This window comes from Cyprinus carpio, chromosome B5 (assembly GCF_018340385.1).
Source record: "Cyprinus carpio isolate SPL01 chromosome B5, ASM1834038v1, whole genome shotgun sequence".
Classification (NCBI taxonomy): domain Eukaryota; kingdom Metazoa; phylum Chordata; class Actinopteri; order Cypriniformes; family Cyprinidae; genus Cyprinus; species Cyprinus carpio.
The window spans coordinates 30,303,922-30,323,064 of record NC_056601.1 but is presented as its reverse complement, the minus strand read 5'-3'; the positions used below and the strand labels follow the sequence as shown (position 1 = coordinate 30,323,064).

At 32.1% G+C, this 19,143-nt stretch overlaps 1 protein-coding gene and 1 pseudogene across 1 annotated transcript; one reads left to right on the top strand and one right to left on the bottom strand.

Moving 5' to 3' along the window:
- Positions 1-389: 389 nt before the first annotated feature.
- On the bottom strand, positions 390-5,587 carry LOC109079174 (P2X purinoceptor 2-like). Its single transcript, XM_042723427.1, has 12 exons — positions 5,312-5,587; positions 4,599-4,734; positions 4,348-4,419; positions 4,153-4,228; positions 3,765-3,861; positions 3,608-3,688; positions 2,504-2,642; positions 2,270-2,400; positions 2,064-2,154; positions 1,918-1,983; positions 1,597-1,674; positions 390-712 (listed from the first exon to the last, which is right to left on the bottom strand). Exons 1-12 carry the CDS (start codon positions 5,449-5,451, stop codon positions 617-619), a joined length of 1,203 nt encoding a protein of 400 aa, XP_042579361.1. The 5' UTR covers positions 5,452-5,587; the 3' UTR covers positions 390-616.
- Positions 5,588-7,278: 1,691 nt separating this feature from the next.
- On the top strand, positions 7,279-15,446 carry LOC109079184 (annotated as a pseudogene).
- Positions 15,447-19,143: the final 3,697 nt, after the last annotated feature.

Genomic DNA, 19,143 nt, shown 5'->3' with positions numbered 1-19,143 from the left:
AGAAACCATCTCATCTTTCCCTATGACTTGATGGAAGACTGTTCCCAGAAAAGAGATGATCACTTAGAAAGAATTTTGTCCTTTAGGACTTTGTTTTTAATCACTTAGTGTCAGACTTTAAAGTCAGTGTGAAATCAAGATTCATCATGTCTGCATAGGCTATTTCAAAGACAAACAGCAATATTTTAACAGTCTGATCAAAATCAAATGCTGCTTTAGGTCCTGGGAAAGAAATCACGTGACACATTTATGTGAAATAGAAGATGCAGTGAGTTTTAATTATTGAAGATTCTTTTTCATGGAAATATGTCACATTTTACAGAAGAGCAACTTCATATTTCATGACTGTTCAAAGATGGGAGATACACATAAACCTGTTGTGGAGTTGAATTAAACACTAAGCAATTCAATCGGTGATCAATGTTTAATATTTATTCAAGCAAAGCTTCACAAAAACATGGTTTTGTTTATTTTTGAAGCATGTTTATGACATGTTGTGCAGTTTTCTACTCCTATTGTTCCTACGACAGGAAAATATCCAGTCATTAATGTAAAAAGATTCTACTGTGCTATATATTTGGCATGGCATGCCGGCACTGGAGCGTTTTTGGTTGTTTTATAATGGCACACCATCTGAGAGGTCAGAGTGGGTGGAGCCATAGCTTGTAAGCGTGAGGTCTGTTGTGATTGGCTGACTGGGTTTCTTGGAGACCTGGTTAAAGAAATAGAAAAAGTTTTTGATTAATCTGTTCAAGAAACAGAATATAACAATTTTGTCATGATTTATTGACTTCCGTGTTGTTTTAAAACTGGGAAATCTTTCGAATATCTCTCAGTGAATGAGTCATATTAGAAACATTCTAACCACATATACACTGTAAAAAGGATTTTTTAGAACAAAAATTATTGGAGTATGTTTTACAAGGAAACTTGTTTCTGCCACAGGATTTAAAAAAGGATAACTACAACTTTTAACTTTTTACAGACTTTTTTGTGAGATCTAAATTCAGATCTGCAAGACATAAACTCACAATTCTGACTTTTTTCCTTTTACAGCTCTTGAGTTTATATCTCTTTTTTTCTCAGAATTTCAAGCAAATCAAATCTTAAATCTAGCAAATCTGATTTTTTATTTTTTTTTTTTTAATAAAGGTAATTGGGGCTTTTTTCTCAGAATTGCAAGATACAAACTCTGAAAAATTAATTGTGAGATATAAACTGAGAATTGCAAAAACGAAAAATAAAGAGAGAAACATTTGCAATTAACTTTTTTATTTTTTATCCTGTGGCGGAAACAAGTTTCCATAAAATATTACTTATGTCTTTTTTACTTGAAAATTTCACATTTAATTAAATATGTTGCTTGAAATATATTTGTAATTATTTGTGACATTTGCAAGCAATTTCTGAGTGAAAATTGTTTCTAGATCAGTTTTTTCTTCAGTGTAGGACTTAATATTTTACTCAGAAATTGCAAGCAAATTGCAAAACAAGTAACACACTGAATTAGATGTGAAAAACTGATAGTATTTTCTTGCAAAACATATTCCAAAATGTTTTATTTACAACTCCAGCATTTCATCCTTCTTGACTTACATCATCAAATTTCATTTCGCTGAAGACTTCATTCTTATCAATAAACGTCAGCATGATCCAGTCACAGATGATTGAGCACTAGATGACAAAAAATGAGACATTTACTAATATTTACTAATACAAAATACAAGCTGTATACGTAAATGCCTCTGTCCATCAGGGTTACTCCAGATCAAGCACTGTGAGTGAAACCTGAAAGTCATTCCCATAATGCAATTTGTGAAGTGTTTATATCTGTCATCAGTGTCATTACGGCATCATTATTTCACACTTTAAACCCCCAAAAATCATGATTTTATTATGCATTCTGCAAAAACGTACAATTCCTACTGACGTCATGGCCGTGACTATGCTGATAATGGTTGGAATCAGACTGAATCTTCCCGCCTGAAAGGAAATACAGAGATTCAATATAAGGCTGTATGTCTGGTCAGCATGTGGCTAATGTACTTCCTGTATGGACTCACATATCCCTGAACGATGACATCCAGGCGAATCCCATAGGCTTTTATGAGTGTCCTGTACTCCACACCATCCTTATGGTAATATTTCGCAAACCTGAAATGTTTGGAAGTTAATATATTTCTAAATAAACATTAATAATGAATTGACCGTCATTTTAATGATATTTGATTATTGGAATTAATGTAGATTGTAACCCCAGAGCTCACACCTGTAGTAATATCCTGAGCTGGGTAGGTTTTTTCTCATGTCCAGTCTTCTGAACGAATATGTCGGTCTGCACTCGGAAGGATCCTTGTCAAAGTCACACTTCCAGTTAATGAACACGCCAATTATTCCACCCTGAACATATAATAAAATGACATTCAAAATATACATAAAAAGTGCCTAAATTCAGAGGAAAATAAACGTTGATATGTTATTTGACATTAAGCCATATACATGCCGTTCTGCAAAGTTCGCTGAATTTCTCTCGGGCCTGCGCTGCGATGAAGCCCAGCCTGAACACTGGACAATACGGGTTGGTGTCTGGGTGATAATGGCACCGTAACAACTTCTTTGGCTTGTTTGGTTTAATGTTGCCCCTGTAGTTGAAACCATAAGCATTTCCATTTCAGATAAAAAAAATGATACATATATATTTTTAGGACCGTGAGAAGCAATTTCAGCAAGGATGCATTTACTAAAAGTGACAGTTAAGACATTTGTGACCCTGGAACGCAGTTATAAGGGTCAATTTTTCAAAATTTCAAAATGAGATTTATACATCATCTGAAAGCTATCAAATGATGTATGGTTTGTTAGGATAGGACAAAATTTGGCCGAAATACAACTATTTAAAATCTGGAATCTGAGGGTGCAAAAAAAAACGGAAAATTGCCTTTAAAGTTGTCCAAATTAAGATCTTAGCAATGCATAGTGCTAATCAAAAATTAAGTTTGGATATATTGACCCATAAAAGGTTTTTTTTTTTTTTTTTTTTTTTTTTTGCTACAAATATACCCCAGCGACTTATGACTGGTTTTGTGGTCCAGCGTCACATTAATAATACTACAAAAGATTTCTATTTCAAATCAATGTTATTCTTTTGATCTTTTTATTCACCAAGGAATCCGGAAAAAAGTGTATCACAGTTTCCACAAAAATATAAAGCAGCGCAACTTTTCAACATTGATAATGAGAAATGTTTCTTGTGTGGCAAATTGGCATATTTTACAGATTTCTGAAGAATCTGGAGTAATGATGCTGAAAATTCAGCTTTGCATCACAGGAATAAATTACATTTTAAAATATAATAAAATAGAAATCAGTTCTTTTAAATTGCAATAATATTTCACAATATTACAGTATTTCTGTGTGTACATTTGATCAATTCCATGCAACCTTAGTAAGACTTAGTAAGAAACAATAGATATCAATTTTGAACAGTAGAGTAAATAGGAATTTCTGATACATTTATGTTTTAATAAATGCTTTTTTGATCACACAAAAGGTTAAAAAGCATGCTGGCACTCTGATTTATAAAACATGCTGAAACTCATCAACGAACCTCAGAACTTTAAACTTTGGGAAATGGATGGAATTCTTTATGAACACTGTAAAATTAATAGCCTTTTCCATAGCTGGTTCCCTATGGGGATAAGAAAGACATTTTAGTTCATTTCTCTACTTGATTTTTGACAGATCAGTCAATAAAAGCACAATACCTGACAGCAGCATATTCCTCAATGGGACACCAGGTTTTGATCTCGCAGGTTTTGAATGTGTAGTTGTAGTAAGGGATACATCGTCCTGTTCTTTGACCTGTTTAAAAACAAGTTCACATCTTACAGTGGACCATGCATCAAAAGTCTGAGGCTGCAATGAAATCTTTTTTAATGAATGTATGAATTAGTTAATTAAGTTTGAATTAGTTTAAGATTTAAGTAAAAAAAAAAAAAGGAATAAATACTGCAGCAATTAAAGCTGCACTTAATTTTTTATTTTTTTTAAACTGTGTATTAAAGTAGAAGTAGTTTAATATTAAACTAGTGGTCTCGGACATTTAGACCCCGTTGTATATATGTATGTATTTATTATAAAAGTAAACCCCACCATGACCATCAAAATCAGTTTCTCCTTGAGTGCAGTCAGAATCGTTTGTGCAGTTTGCATTGGCAACACTGTAATGCTGAGAAAACAAATAGAGAAAAATAGATCTATAAATGCTGTTTGACTCGGACCAGTCATTTCAACCAAAACATGAATACTTTGTATTTATATGCAGTTGTGTATGTGTTTTGCGCTCACCTCAGCACACGTGCCCTGCGTCTGATCGTGTGTCACTTCTCTCCTAAGAATTGTGCTGATGACATCACCACCCTGTACATTAAGAAATAGAGGGTTTCGAGCAAGAATATATATTATGATCTAGCAGGGAAAATATGATTTAATTACTTTACAGTATCTTAAGTAATAAAGGGTATCTTTTTTTGAGTAAAATAAGGATGATGTAATCAAATTATTTTTCTGTACAGTTTATTGTTTTTCTAGGCCTTCACCTCAGATGGTCTGACATATTCAGTTGTGTCCTGAACGCTGTCTCCCATCATGGCCACACCTCTCATCTTAGTGTACACCGAGCTCTCTGGACGCGTCTCTGTCTCCTGATACGCTTTCTGACTGATAAATACATGCCTGCACACATAAAACATGACAAATGCATCCATCCATCTCTACACATGCAACAAAACACATAGGTATAACGGAGGAAATTCTGTATATATGAATAAAAAGAACATCAAAAAACAAAGACAATCAAAGATATATATATACTATGAAATCCTATAAATTTACAGCAAAATTGTTGAAGGCAGGAAAAAAGCATTTATATATTAGATATGGCTAAAGTTGAAGTGTAACAATTAGATCTGACATTTCATCTATACATAAATCTATATCTATCTATATATATATATATCTATATATATATATATATATAATATATATATATATATATATATATATATATATATATATATATATATATATATATATGGTACAATTAATTACTCAGATACCATGAAATTACTCAAGTTTTGGATTTCAGTGTTCGCCATTGGTCTATCTCAGAGTATTTTGACAAATATCTCAGAGACAAATATGATAAACATTATAATTATCCCCATTTAAAAGTATAAATGTTGTGATTGATGAAAAGCAAGTTTTTAGTACAGAAATAACAATTAACAGACAGTGGAAAGCAGATTCTTACCAAATGAAATATGTGATGACCAGGAGCTGCACGGCTCTGTATATGACTCCTAGTTTCCTGTCCTTCACCACCATTACTTTCGGAGTCTCATAGTCCCAGAAACCCAGGAAAAAGTCTTTGAAGAACGCCAGACATCCCATTTTTATATATATATATAAAAAATCCTTATAGGTTCCTGCAAGATGAACGTCCTAATCTTCACCACTGAACTGATGCTGTAAGGTGACACCCACTTTTGTACCACAGCCTCTCTCTCTCTCTCCCTCTCCCTCTCCCTCTCCCTCTCCCTCTCCCTCTCCCTCTCTCTCTCTCTCTCCCCCCTCTCTGCTGAAATGGCAATCTTTTCCTTTTTTCCATGGTTCTTTATCATTGTTTGTGATGCATTGAGAAATTAATAGTCTTACCCATTTTCTATCTCTGTAGTTAGAAAAAAAATATTTAATATTTATAGCAGTAAACTTGATTATGTATTATTTATCTATAGGGTGAATTCAAGTAAAGTGGGCCACTTCTTGTGTAATTTAGATACCTAGATGCTTTTTTCTTTTCTTTATTACTTTTGTTAACTTTAAGGTCCAACTATAATATTTTAACGTGAAGACAGTTCAAACAAAATGTTATTTGCAATAGGCTACCAATAACATTTTGAGATCACACACTCCAGACAAATTTCTTTTCAGGTAAAGTGGGACATCCCTGATTTATCAAAAATCATCCTGCATCTTAATTAAAAACACATGATTTATTAACATATCGTATATTATGAGACAAACATATTCAACAACATATTTAACAAACTAATAAATATATAACCTACAGGTAAATTAAATCATGTGTAAATCCACATCTCAATTCATGTGTGAAATGCCAAACAATTGAAAGAACATGTTGTGTTGACATTAAATTTGATTACATTTCTTATGCTCGTCAAGGCTGCATTTATTTGATCAAAAATACAGGAAAAAAACAGTAAAATTGTGAAATATTATTGCAATTTAAAATAACTGTGTTCTATTTTAATATATTTTAAAATTTAAAATTTTATTCCTGTGATCAAAGCTGAATTTTCAGCACATTACTCCACTCTTCATTGTCACATGATCCTTCAGAAATCATGCTAATATGTTGATTTATTATCAGTGTTAGAAACCATTTTTGCTACTATTTTTTTTTTTTTTTTTTTTTTGATGAATAAAAAGTTTAAAAAATAATAGTATTTATTTAAAATATAAAGTTTTAAAAGAACCACGTTTTTTTTTATTTAATTATAAATTTTTTCTAACATTATACTCTATTTAAAAAAATTTAATGAATACTTTTATTCAGCAATATATATAAATAATAATATATATATATATATATATATATATATATATATATATAATATATATATATATATATATATATTAAAAAGATTTCTATTTTTAATAAATGCTGTCCTTTTTAACATTTTAATCAACAAAAATTCAAGTTAAGGGTATAGGGTGTTACAGGTTGATATTAGATATTAAAAAACAAAAACAGTTTCCAACATTGATAATAAATCAGCATATTAGCATGATTTCTGAAGGATCATGTGACAATGAAGACTGCAGTAATGATGCTGAAAATTCAGCTTTAATCACAGAAATAAATTACATTTTAAATTATATTAAATTAGAACACTGTTATTTAAAATTGTAATAATATTTCACAATATTACTGTTGTTTTTTCTGTATTTTTGATCAAATAAATGCAGCCTACATGAGCATAAGAGGCTTCTTTAAAAAGTAATAAAAATCTTACTGATCCCAAACTTTTGAATGACTTGTTATGTATCTATGCATTACAAACACAATTATAATAATATATATTGTTAATTTATTTTGCAACATATTATATACAGTATAATAATATTAGGCTACACAGTAGTAGGTGGGTTCGCTACACGTTCGCTCGTGCGCCCCAGTTCAAGGGTCCTACTGTCTCGGCTGACTGACGTCACACAAAAACACATTTGTCAGGAAGACGCACGTTAGTACGATTTGTTTGCTTTTTTTATTGCGAACGTTTTTAATTTAGGGTTTGTCGAGTGTAAAAAGGGAACTCCGCTGTAATGGGCGGATTACAAAAGAAGAAGGTAAGACAGATATTTAGAGCAATAACTTACTGTCGGTAAACAAAACCTGATGTGTTGATGAGCGCAGTGTGTTCTAAACTTATTGCCCTACTGTATACATTTAACAGCATATATTTGTGTATATGACATATGATAAAACAAGTACAGCAGAATTGCGTCTTGAATTGCCTTACTTTAATATTCATTGCAGCTGTTTTCAGCTTTGCTTGACAGCAAATAATCTGATTCCATATGAAAAATGTGTCTTGTTTATGCATATCCCCACCTGTCATTTTTTTCTGTTATAGTATGAGAGTGGATCAGCAACTATGTCAGCAGGAATAAAGCCCGTAAGAAGCTGAGTCTGGCTGATTTCAGGTTGGTTAACAAAAAGCATTTCTCTTATGTTCTTATGTTCTGTCCTGGTGTTTTAATAATTGTATGTTTCTCATACTTTATATAGTAGTTTAGTTGATAAAGAAGGTCATACCAAATGACAGATAGATTTGTGCTACAATACCTCAGAGTTTGAATGAACATTTTACATTTGACCATCCGTTAATGCACGCTTCTCATTCTATAGGCGGTTATGCATATTTAAAAGGAATCTATCCTCATGAGCCCAAACATAAAAAAAGGTCAACAAGGGCTCGATAGCGCCTAGAACCTTCTACCTGCTGAAAGACATTTGTTTCCTCTTGCATGAGCCTGTTGTTGGCAAATTTAGAGAGTACAAGGTAAGATCCGGGCTTTAGTTAAGATAGATGCTGCTGTGTGTATGCGGCAGCATCCTCTAATCCTCATCATTTCGATCACTTTGTCACTTTCACGTTTTAAATGAGATGACAGAGGAGCTAATATACCGATTTAATAGGTATTAACAATGTCAATAACAATGTAAAATGCATGCCAAAGAAATATTTGGATGATCCTCTGTGGAAAGAAGGAAATGTCAATTTCTATGTTTTTAAAAAAAATATTTACTTTGAAGTCTCTTTTTATTGTCTTGGTTATGTAATATTTAAATGCATCGATTTAGGCTTTTCAGTCAGTGTTACTTTAGAATTATTTATATACTATTATAATATCTATTACTATTTTGATTTGGTTTTTATTTTTATATTTTTAGCTTCCATTTTAAGTTTTAGTAATTTGATTTTTATTTTGTTATTTTTTTACATTTCTATTTAGCTTCAATGTATTATTTATATTTTAGTTTTAGTCATTTTAGTACTTTACCTCGACTTAGTTATTTCAGTTAGTTGCCAAGGCAAATTTTTAATTTAATAAATATTTTATTTAATATATATTTTATGTCAAATTTATCTAATTACTGAAAAAAATGTATGATAGGCAATGAAATTAAGAACCCGCTTATCAATTGTAATACAACATTATAAAGTGTCAGAAATTGGTTGGGAAGATGAGTTGCCTTTTAAAACAATAGATTTTTATTTTATTTAGTTAGTTTTTTTTATAATGGGGAATTAATTCATATTTTTTAAAAATATTAAATTATTAATAAATGTTTTAAATAATTTAAATAATTTTTTAAGCAGAGTGGAGAGACTGAAAGAGAACAAGCCTGTGTACAAACTGGACCACATCATTAAGGAGAGGTGAGAGTAAACGCAGTTCTGTCTGTGGACTGCAGGGAGCGTACTTCAACTCTCTGACCCAATGCTGTAAATTACATTTCAGTGTGTCCAGACAGTGTTATGTGATAAGCACCTATTTGTGTCCAAACACTATTGTGAGTACCGGCCGAGTCTCAGTCCCTGTCCACAAACAGATCAGTTATGAGAATCCAGACAGTCGCAGGAATATCAAGAATATGATACTTTAATTATCTTGGCTCGACTGACTGTCTCGTACACTCTGTGTCTCTTCGTCCATCCAGTCTGCTTTATTTAGAACTGTTGCAGAAGCAGGTTTTGAATTTGGAATGTTAGGGTGTGTTTTTTTTTTTTTTCTATTATAATTTTTTTGTTTTTGATTTTTTTTTTTTTTTATGTTTTAAGTTTCTTATGCTCACCAAGCTGCAAAAATACAGTGAAACAGCAATATTCTGAAAAAACGATTACACTTTAAAATAACTATTTTCTATTTGAGTGCATTGTAAAATGTAATTTATTCCTGTGATGCAAAGCTGAATTTTCAGCATCATTATGCCAGTCTTCAGTGTCACGTGATCATTTTAATGCTGATTTGCTATTTGATGAATATAAAGTTGAACAGAACAACTTTCATTTGAAATAGAAATCTTATAACATTATAAATTACTTCGTCACTTTCGATCAGTTTAATGCACCATTGCTGAATAAAAATACTAATTTATGGGCACCTGTATAACTATTTCAATTGAAAACACCATGAAATAACTTGACACGTGCAGCTTTCTTTCCTGTTTTCCTGCGTGAGTAGGGAAATCTCTAAAACAGTTAGTTAAAATTAGATTTCCGTAACATGCCAAATCACCTCTATCTGGCACCAAATCTAGCTTCTTTAGCTTAAATTGTGCTAAAATATTTAGTTCAGTTGCCACATTGAATAACTTGCTTTCTTCCTTCGTTTTTCAGTCTGTCATTGTCTCATGTAATGTTTGTAAAATAAGTTTGTTTTTCCAGGTATCCCACGTTCATTGATGCTCTCCGAGATGTAGATGATGCCCTCTCTATGTGTTTCCTGTTTTCTACGTTCGCTCGCACAGGAAAATGCCACGTTTAGACAATTCAGCTTTGCCGGAGACACTAGAAAAGCAGATTTGTCAGTATATTGGATCTGTGCAGTTGGTCTTAAAGTGACAGCTGCCTAATACACCTGCTGCTGCCTGTGTCATTATTACTGTTAATCAAGCAAAAAAAGATAGACAATTAGCCTGTTCCTGCTCCCCTCAGCACCCTACAGATGTGGATTACAGAGTTATGGCCACATTTACAGAACTTTACACAACGCTGCTTGGATTTGTCAACTTCCGCCTTTACCAGACTCTCAACCTTGTCTACCCCCCCAAGGTATCACACACAAAATGTGCAAATGTGCTTCCATTATATGCCTTTTTATTATTCAGTTGCAAAATTCCAGTACATTCCAATGGAAAATTGAATCTGTTCTTTTGAGTGTTAGCTTGATGGACATGGAGGGTTCAACCTCAAATCAGAGTGTGAAGAAGATTATGCCCTGGAACCAGAAAGCTATTCTGAGGTGCTGACTCATTCTTTTTCTCTTTTCATATAAACATTAAATTGTGCCAAATACAGTTTGTTTTTAGACATCATCTCTGCATTTCCTTCCAGAAACTTTCAGCATTAAGTGCTAGTCTGGCCCGTACGGTTCCATTAGTGGAGGATGAGGAGACGGAGCTGGACCATTTCCCCTTTGAAGGGTGAGTGAGAGACAGCAGTGACTTACAGAAATGACCTCTGGTCAATACAAGGGATAACATGTTGTAGTTAAAACCAGTATACTTAAATATATATATACATACAAATAATTAACCAGTATTGACATGGTAATATAATTTATTATGATAATAACTGTGGTTATTTGGAGATTATTATGTTGTTGTTGTTGTTGTTGTTTTATATTTTACATTCTAATATTATTGTTATAATCTTTTAATAATATTAGAATAGATTGTTATAAACTCTATAACCATGTCCATATAACCACAGCGATGATGATAATAATAATAATAATAATTATTATTATTATTATTGTTATTATTAATTGTATTACCATGACAATATAACCACTGCAATAATAATAATAAATAATAATAATAATAATAATTATTATTATTAATTGTATTACCATGTCAATGTAATCACTGCAATAATAATAATAATTGTTGTTATTATTATTATTATTATTAATTGTATTACCATGTCAATATAACCACTGCAATAACAACAACAACAACATCTCTGGTTATTTGGATATTATTATTACTATCATTATTATACATTATAATATTATTATAAATGGCTATGAATTGTATTACCTTGTCAAAAAACACAGTAGTAACAATAATAATAATTGTTTTTTTGAAACATATTAGAATTGATAAACATTTATACAAATGTTATAATATAATTATTATTATTATTCATTTGGACATAGTAATGCAAAATAATAATAATAATAAAATCAGTCATTATTTCCATTACTGCGGTCCTATTGTAATACCCTACTATGTCCTGAGTTGTCTTGAAAATACCATAGTGTATGAATATGGTAATTATTTGGTACCATATTACTATATATATATATATATATATATATATATATATATATATATATATATATTATATATATATATATATATATAAAACCAGTGGGGGCTTAAAGATTGTTTGATTTAATTTAAAAAAAAAAGTTTATTTGTAGGGCACCTTTCATAAAATGCAGTTCAGAGTCAGAATATAAAAACAACTGGCACCGCTGTTTTGTAGCAAAGTCAAAACTGTCAGATTTCTCTCGAATTGCTAAAGCACTCATGCAATCTGTAATTAATGCAACTATGTGACTCCAAAATAATTTTCCACACTTCCAAGTTCACTAAAAGAAAGTTTCAAAAGACACTTGGTGTTTAGTCACACATTACAAGGCATGAGTCAGTGAAGCATTTAACCCGCGTTTGATTAATTGCTGTTTTGATGGACCTCACATCCTCATGTTTCAAGTTCAGTGAGGGAGACTGTTACTATGGTTACATGCTGAAGGTGTTAAAAAAAACATTCTGATGAAATCAGCGTGACTGCAGGCAACCTTTGTCCTCATTTAATGTAGTTTTTATAGAACTTTATTTGTATGTGCTCTTTTGATTGCAGGAAGACCTGGAGAAAATGAAGGCGAGAGAGAAGATCGAGCTGGAGCAAAACAAACAGAAGAAGCTCTTCCAAGGGCTGAAGTTTTTCCTAACAGAGAAGTTCCCAGGGAATCGCTGGCTTTTCTCATCAGGTGAAGGAGTGTGACATACCACTCATCATTTGGGAGAAGTCGTGGCCTAGTGATTAGAGAGTTTAACTCCTAACCCTAAGGTTGTGGGTTTGAGTTTCGGGCCGGCAATACCACGACTGAGGTGCCCTTGAGCAAGGCACCGAACCCCCAACTGCTCCCCGGGCGCCGCAGCATAAATGGCTGCCCACTGCTCCGGATGTGTGTGCACGGTGTGTGTGTGTGTGTGTGTGTGTGTGCACTTTGGATGGGTTAAATGCAGAGCACGAATTCTGAGTATAGGTCACCATACTTGGTTGTAGGTCACGTCACTTTTTCACTTTCGTCACTTTTATTTTATATAAGGCACTTTCCTTAAATAGGGTACAAAATGGTTTGCTCTTCCTTTTTTAAAGAAGCCAAGGTACAAAATTCATTTTCTTTAGAGGTAGAACTAGATATTAGATTAGATGTTTTTGATAATCTAGTAATTAACATGAAAAATAGATCTCAGCACTATACAACAGTAAAAATCATGCAACAATGTCAATAATGATGACTACTGAATTTCTATTAGATTTATTTTTAATTAACTAATAAATTACATGATGTTTAGCTGTTTCTAACACCCTGTTACTGCATAGATATTTCCTTGTTTTAAAAAATGCAACTCTAATAATGTGACATACAGGAAGTGACATCATTTCTACCGCATGGTGGGAACTCGGGTGAATTTTCTCAACTTTTGTCAAGCAACTATTCAACCCTATAATCAAAGTTATTGTAAAAAACAATTGTGCATTTTTTTAACTTTTAATTATAGAGAATAATTTTAAAAATATATATTCTTTTCCATTCTTTTTAATTGTATAAATGGATTTCTATTTGTTTTATAATTTTTATTGTTGGAAAAATACAAAAATTAAACAGATTTGTTTTTTTGTTTTTTAATTTTCAAACCAACTCATAATATTTAATCTGAGCATCTGAGGTGGACAGACAGTATTTTAAGCCCCTCTTTTGTCTGAGCCACTATTTAAAAAAAATAATATATATAGATATATATATATATATATATAATATATATATATATATATATATATATCTATATATATATATATATATATATATATATAAGTAATAAATATTTGGGCCCCTGTTTGATTAAGATTGTAGTTTGTGGTGTATTTGCATACAAGTTAGTGTTCTTCTAGTATCAAATTTTTTTTGTAAATATTTACATTTTTAGTTATTTGATGTGGTTTTGTCATTTCAATAATTTTTTTAAATTATCTTTATAGTTAATTTAGTTTCTTAATTTAGTACTTCAATATAAAATAAATGTTTTTATATTTTATTTTATTTCAGATAATGTTTATTTTATTTCAAGCATTTTTTATGGTTTTACTTTTTTATTTAATTATTTATTTTACACAGTTGTAGGTTTTAAAAACCCCAAAACATGTAACTTGTTGAATTGCTGCCGTTCATAGTTTGTGTTTATAAGAATGTGTTGTACACTGCAGGTGTTTCGGTGGACAGGTGTCCTGGGATAAATCACTGTGCATCGGGAGCACATATGAGGAAACAGAAGAAATGATCACACATCACATTGTGGACAGACTTACCATCGACAAACAGTATATCAACATGTCCGAAACCAGCTCTCACTGATTCTGGACAGTGTGTTCTTTACATTTACTGTAAGTAATGTACTGTATATTCTTGTACTTAATATATTTTAATCCTTGCAGGTACTACATCCAGCCCCAGTGGGTGTATGACTGTTTAAATGCGAAGATGCTGTTACCTGTAGAGGAAAATTTCCTAGGAGTTACACTGCCGCCCCTCATTGATTTACTTTACAACGATTACTGAATTGTCTGAATGTGGCAACAATCTTATATTTATAAATATAAATTATCAGCAACTGAACCAGATTGCATATTTTTGCTCAGTTTGGGCCTTTGGGAATAAAATTGAGGTGTTTTTTTTTTCCCTCCTTGAGTGTGAGCTCCATATTCTCATACTATATGAGCCATAAATGCCTAATGTATCAGATATTACACTCAACAAAATAAAAATTTGTTAGATTTGTTGTTAGATTAGATTTTTCTAACTTATTTTGTTCATCAGGCTTTACAGGTTTAAAAAAAGACAAAATTACATTATTTGATTCTAAATATGGATGATTTTTGGGATGGAATCTTTAGTTTTGTTGCTGGACCATAAATGAAACATTTTGTGGAGGAATATATAAAATAAATATAAAAAAGTAAAAGTTTGTCATGTGCTGGTTCTCCCACAGAGTCTGTCAGTAAAGGTGACCCCTGGTAAAGTCAAACCAGAGAACCGCATGCGAACCGAACGAGAGGAGAAAGCAGAGGAGAAGAGGCTGGCCATTGTGATGAAGAAGAAGAGAGAGAAATACCTCTATGACAAGATCATGTTTGGCAAGAAGAGACACGTCAGAGAGGTAAGCCTGCTTCGAAATAGATGTCATTTTACGACGTACTGTATATGCTTTCTTTTGTTAAGTAAAAATGAAATTGTATTTCTTGTACTTGATTCTTAGTTATTGTTTTTTATGTAGTGAGATACGAGTCTTTACGTTGATTTGTAAATGTGTGCTTTGGTTAATGGTTAAATGAGTAAACATTGAAGTAATTCACTGCTAGCACAGTGGCTTCCAAAGCCCTTTAAAAGGTGCTTGACCTACATTTGGCTCATTATTTAAGCTCCAGTGACCTTGACAGAATTTATTGTTCATGAATCTACTGCACACCTTCCTACAGGCTAACAAGCTAGCAGCTAAGAGGAAAGCTCACGATGACGCCAACAAAGCAGACAAGAAGCAGCAGAAGAAGAAAAAGTGCTGATTTTTATATGTAATAAAGTCCTTCTTGTGCTTTTTCTCTCTGCCAAGAGACTTTGAGAGAAACCCATTGCATCATTTAGTGGGGATTGTACATGATTTCACTGAACACGATGTGTCTTTTAAGTTTGCCCAAACTGGTTTTCAGTGACACTTTCCTGCATTTCTTATGTCTTTGCTTATCAGTTTTGACATATTTCTAATAAATATAAGAAGATCGTGATTATCTTTAATGAAATGAAGTTTTATTTTTTTTATTCTGTGTGCATGTTTCAAATTTGTGAACATTTTTAGTGTACTAATTTGATAAAGGAAGTTTTTTTTTAATAGTTATAGTTTTCAACTAGAAAAGAACTGATGACAAAAAGCTGTCATATCAACATTGCAGATAGCTCTCAGTATGCTTACTACAGTATGAGCTACTACATTGACTATTTCCTTAAGCAGGATATAAATTATACATTGTTCATATAATTATATATTAGTGCTGTACAATGCTGTTTAAAAGTTTTCTTTTTTATAGAAATTAATACTTTTATTTAGTAAGGATGCATTAAAGTGACCAAAATTGACAGTAAAAAGATGTTAAAAGATTTATGTTTTAAATAAATACTGTTCTTTTGAAATCAGAACAGTCCTGAAAAATAAAGTAAAATGGCTGTTCAATATTGATAATAAAAAAAATGTTTCTTTAGCAGCAAATCGGCATATTAGAATGATTTCTGAGGGATCATGTGACACTGAAGACTGGGGTAATGATGCAGAAAATTCAGCTTTGCATCACAGGAATAAATTACATTTAAAATATATTAAAATAGAAACAATCATTCTAATTTGTATTAAAATTCCACAATATTACGGTTGGTGTATTTTTGACCAAATAAACTGGTTAGCATTAAGAGACTTTTCTCAGAAAGAAAAAAAAACAAAAACTTTTGAATGGTAAAACTTTGTTTTGTTTTTTTAAATCTTTCTTTATGCAAGTAAACCTTTTGTTTGACTTCATCTTTTAGTTTCTCATGTAAATAGGCCTCGATACCCAAGGGGAAAGAAGTCTAGTATGTACTGAAGTTTCCAAGGATCTCTCACATTGTCAAATTTCTAAATGTGAAAAAAAAAAAAAACTAAACCTGACACTCCCTTCCCTAAGGACTCTCCTGTAGGACATCACAATGTAAAAGTGGCTTTCGGCATGAGGCTTTTAGGCTCACTGCTGCTGAAAAGTTGCTCCCTACGCAAAATGGCATTAAAAGCTAAGCCAGTCCCTCTACTAATAATTAAACCATGTAACTTTGTGGTAAAAAAAAGTATGACTCTTATGTATATTCTTTGTAAAAACTAACATTTATTTTGCTTCACTTGCTTCATAAATAGGCTATAGGCTACTTCAAATAGTGGACATGTGGCAGAATACTGTAAATGTTCCCTAGTACAAAAAAACTAACTTTTCAATGGATATAGTCATAGGTTGGGAAATGTAACTTGAGTTTTACAGATTTTCAAATCCACAGAGAACGAAGGTTGCACTGAGAAAATGAGCGTTTCAGATTGCATTGAATTGCTCATTGTGAATTTCCCAACTACCGAATGGAGTCATATTCTACTGGTTTAGGATGGCAAGCTGAATTATTTAGCTCTGAATGGTTCTCCAGTGTCCATTTCAGTCCTTTGTGAAAAAAAAAAAAATCTTATTATGGGCAGGCTTTGTATAAATCTGGATGTGTTTGAACTGAGTTCAAAAGTGATCGGCTCTCTTCTATTCTGTACGCATGTGTATAACACGTGAAATGGTCTCTTCCTTTGTATGTCACACCCAAAGAGCCATTCAAACGCTTTTTTATTGTATGAGGTTTTTGTTATCAGGGAAGTCCTATACCCCTGGTATCAGCTTTGTATATTTTCGCTTTCCTTGTATATTTGTGGTGGGAAGTTATGACGTTGCTGTTCTCCTCGCGTTGTGTAACCCCTGTGGGCTTTAGGCCAGGCAACTCATGGCCTTTTGATTACTAATTCATGTTCACGCACACAAGCATGCAGTGTTACCCACGTTACCCATCTGCATTCCAGCCATGTCGCTCTTACACTGCCTGGCACTGGCATGACATTCTGTGTGTCCGCGTGTGGCTGCAGACAATGAACCGAGTGTTTGACACCAGTCAAAAGGAGATCTGGATGAACAGAATAATCTTGTGCTGGACAATAAGAGACACTGAGAAGTGAGCAAAATAAAGAGAATGGATTGGGCCATGTCACTCAAGAGGAATGTAAAGATAAAAAAAAAGAGTATTGATCAGTGAATTACAGCAATATCAGCATAGATGTTACAGTATAATAAGGTATTTAAATGGATAATTCACCCAAACATGAAAATTCTGTCATCATTTACTCACCCTTAACTTGTTCCAAAGCTGTATGAGTTTCTTTCCTCTATTTATAAAAAAAAGAATGTATTTTGAAGAAAGTTGGTAACCAAACAGTTAAAAGTAGCTATTGACTTAAATACTATAGTATTTAAAAAAAAAAAAAAAAAACATTTACATTACAAATCTGTGTACACAACTCCAGTTTTTTTTATGGTTAATTAAAACTAAAACTATATTTAAAATATTAAATAAAATATAAATATTAAATTGAAAAACTTAAAAAAATATATACTAAAAATTTACTTTTAAAACATAAGGACAAGATTCCTCAGTCTCAGTTTATCACAAATGCCTCCCAAAAGTTAAAAAATCACAGTAAGCTATTAAAAAATAAAGGTTCCTTTTGGTTCCACAAAGAAGCATTCAGTCAAAGGTTCTTTAAAGAACCACCTCTTTCTTACCTTTTTATAATCTGAAGAACCTTCTTTTGCCGCAAATAACCTTTAGTGAAACAGAAAGGTTCTTCAGATGTTTAAAGGTTCTTTATGGAAACATTTAGACAAAAAGGTTCTTCTGTGGCATTGTGAAGCACCTTTACTTTTAAGAGTGTATGAAATAGTAGACAGCTTTGGAAAGAGCTTTTGAACTGGATAATATGTCAAGTGATTGTGTTTAATTTATGGTCCAATATCTGGGTGTTTACTCCTCCTTGCACAAATCTGTGTATGGAAACTCATACAGCAGCCTAAGCAAACAATGAGATAAGAAAGGATTCTTCCTATTGGTCACTAAAGCAAACATCCAGAGATAGCAGCACGAAAACCATCAATATTATCCAGAAAGTTCTTCTTTGTGGCAAAAGTTCTTGCTGAACTTGTCTATTAATTCCTATGGGAGTTTCTATATAGAGATATGTGCATGGGTCAATAAACTAACTGTCACGCTCCCATCATGTTAATAATACACTTACAAATGGCAAAGGAACCATATAGAAGATGCAAACATACTTAGGAATAATCTGGGCATTAAACACTCATGTTGTGTTCCAGTCATTTTGACCTGGAGAGGATTTTCTAGTTCTTGAAAATTCTAGTTTATGTTTTCGTGTTGGGCGTTAATTTACTGTCTTAGCTCACACTGGGTATACAATTTACAACACCCCCACCCCCTTACCAAAATTGAGCTGTTATGTTTTTTTTTTTTTTTTTTTCTTCCTTGTTACACTTGTCAGTCAAAAATGACCAGCCTAAAAAAAAAAAAAAAAAAAAAAAAACTGCTTATAAATTTCTTGTTATGCTGTATTATTACCAAATATTGGATTAAGTCGTTTTATCTTGTTTTCTTTCAATTAGCATTGGTTTTGTATTTCTTTTTTGAATCCACAAATAATGCTTTTTCAGTCAAAAACTAAGGTGCATTTGGTGAGATCAGGAATCTAAATCCTATACTAATTGAAAGAAAACATGTTGATGGAAAAAAAATTGAATCCAAGGTTTGGTGATAATTATAGCATAATGAGAGATTTATAAGCAATTTCAAAAGGCTTATAATTTTTGA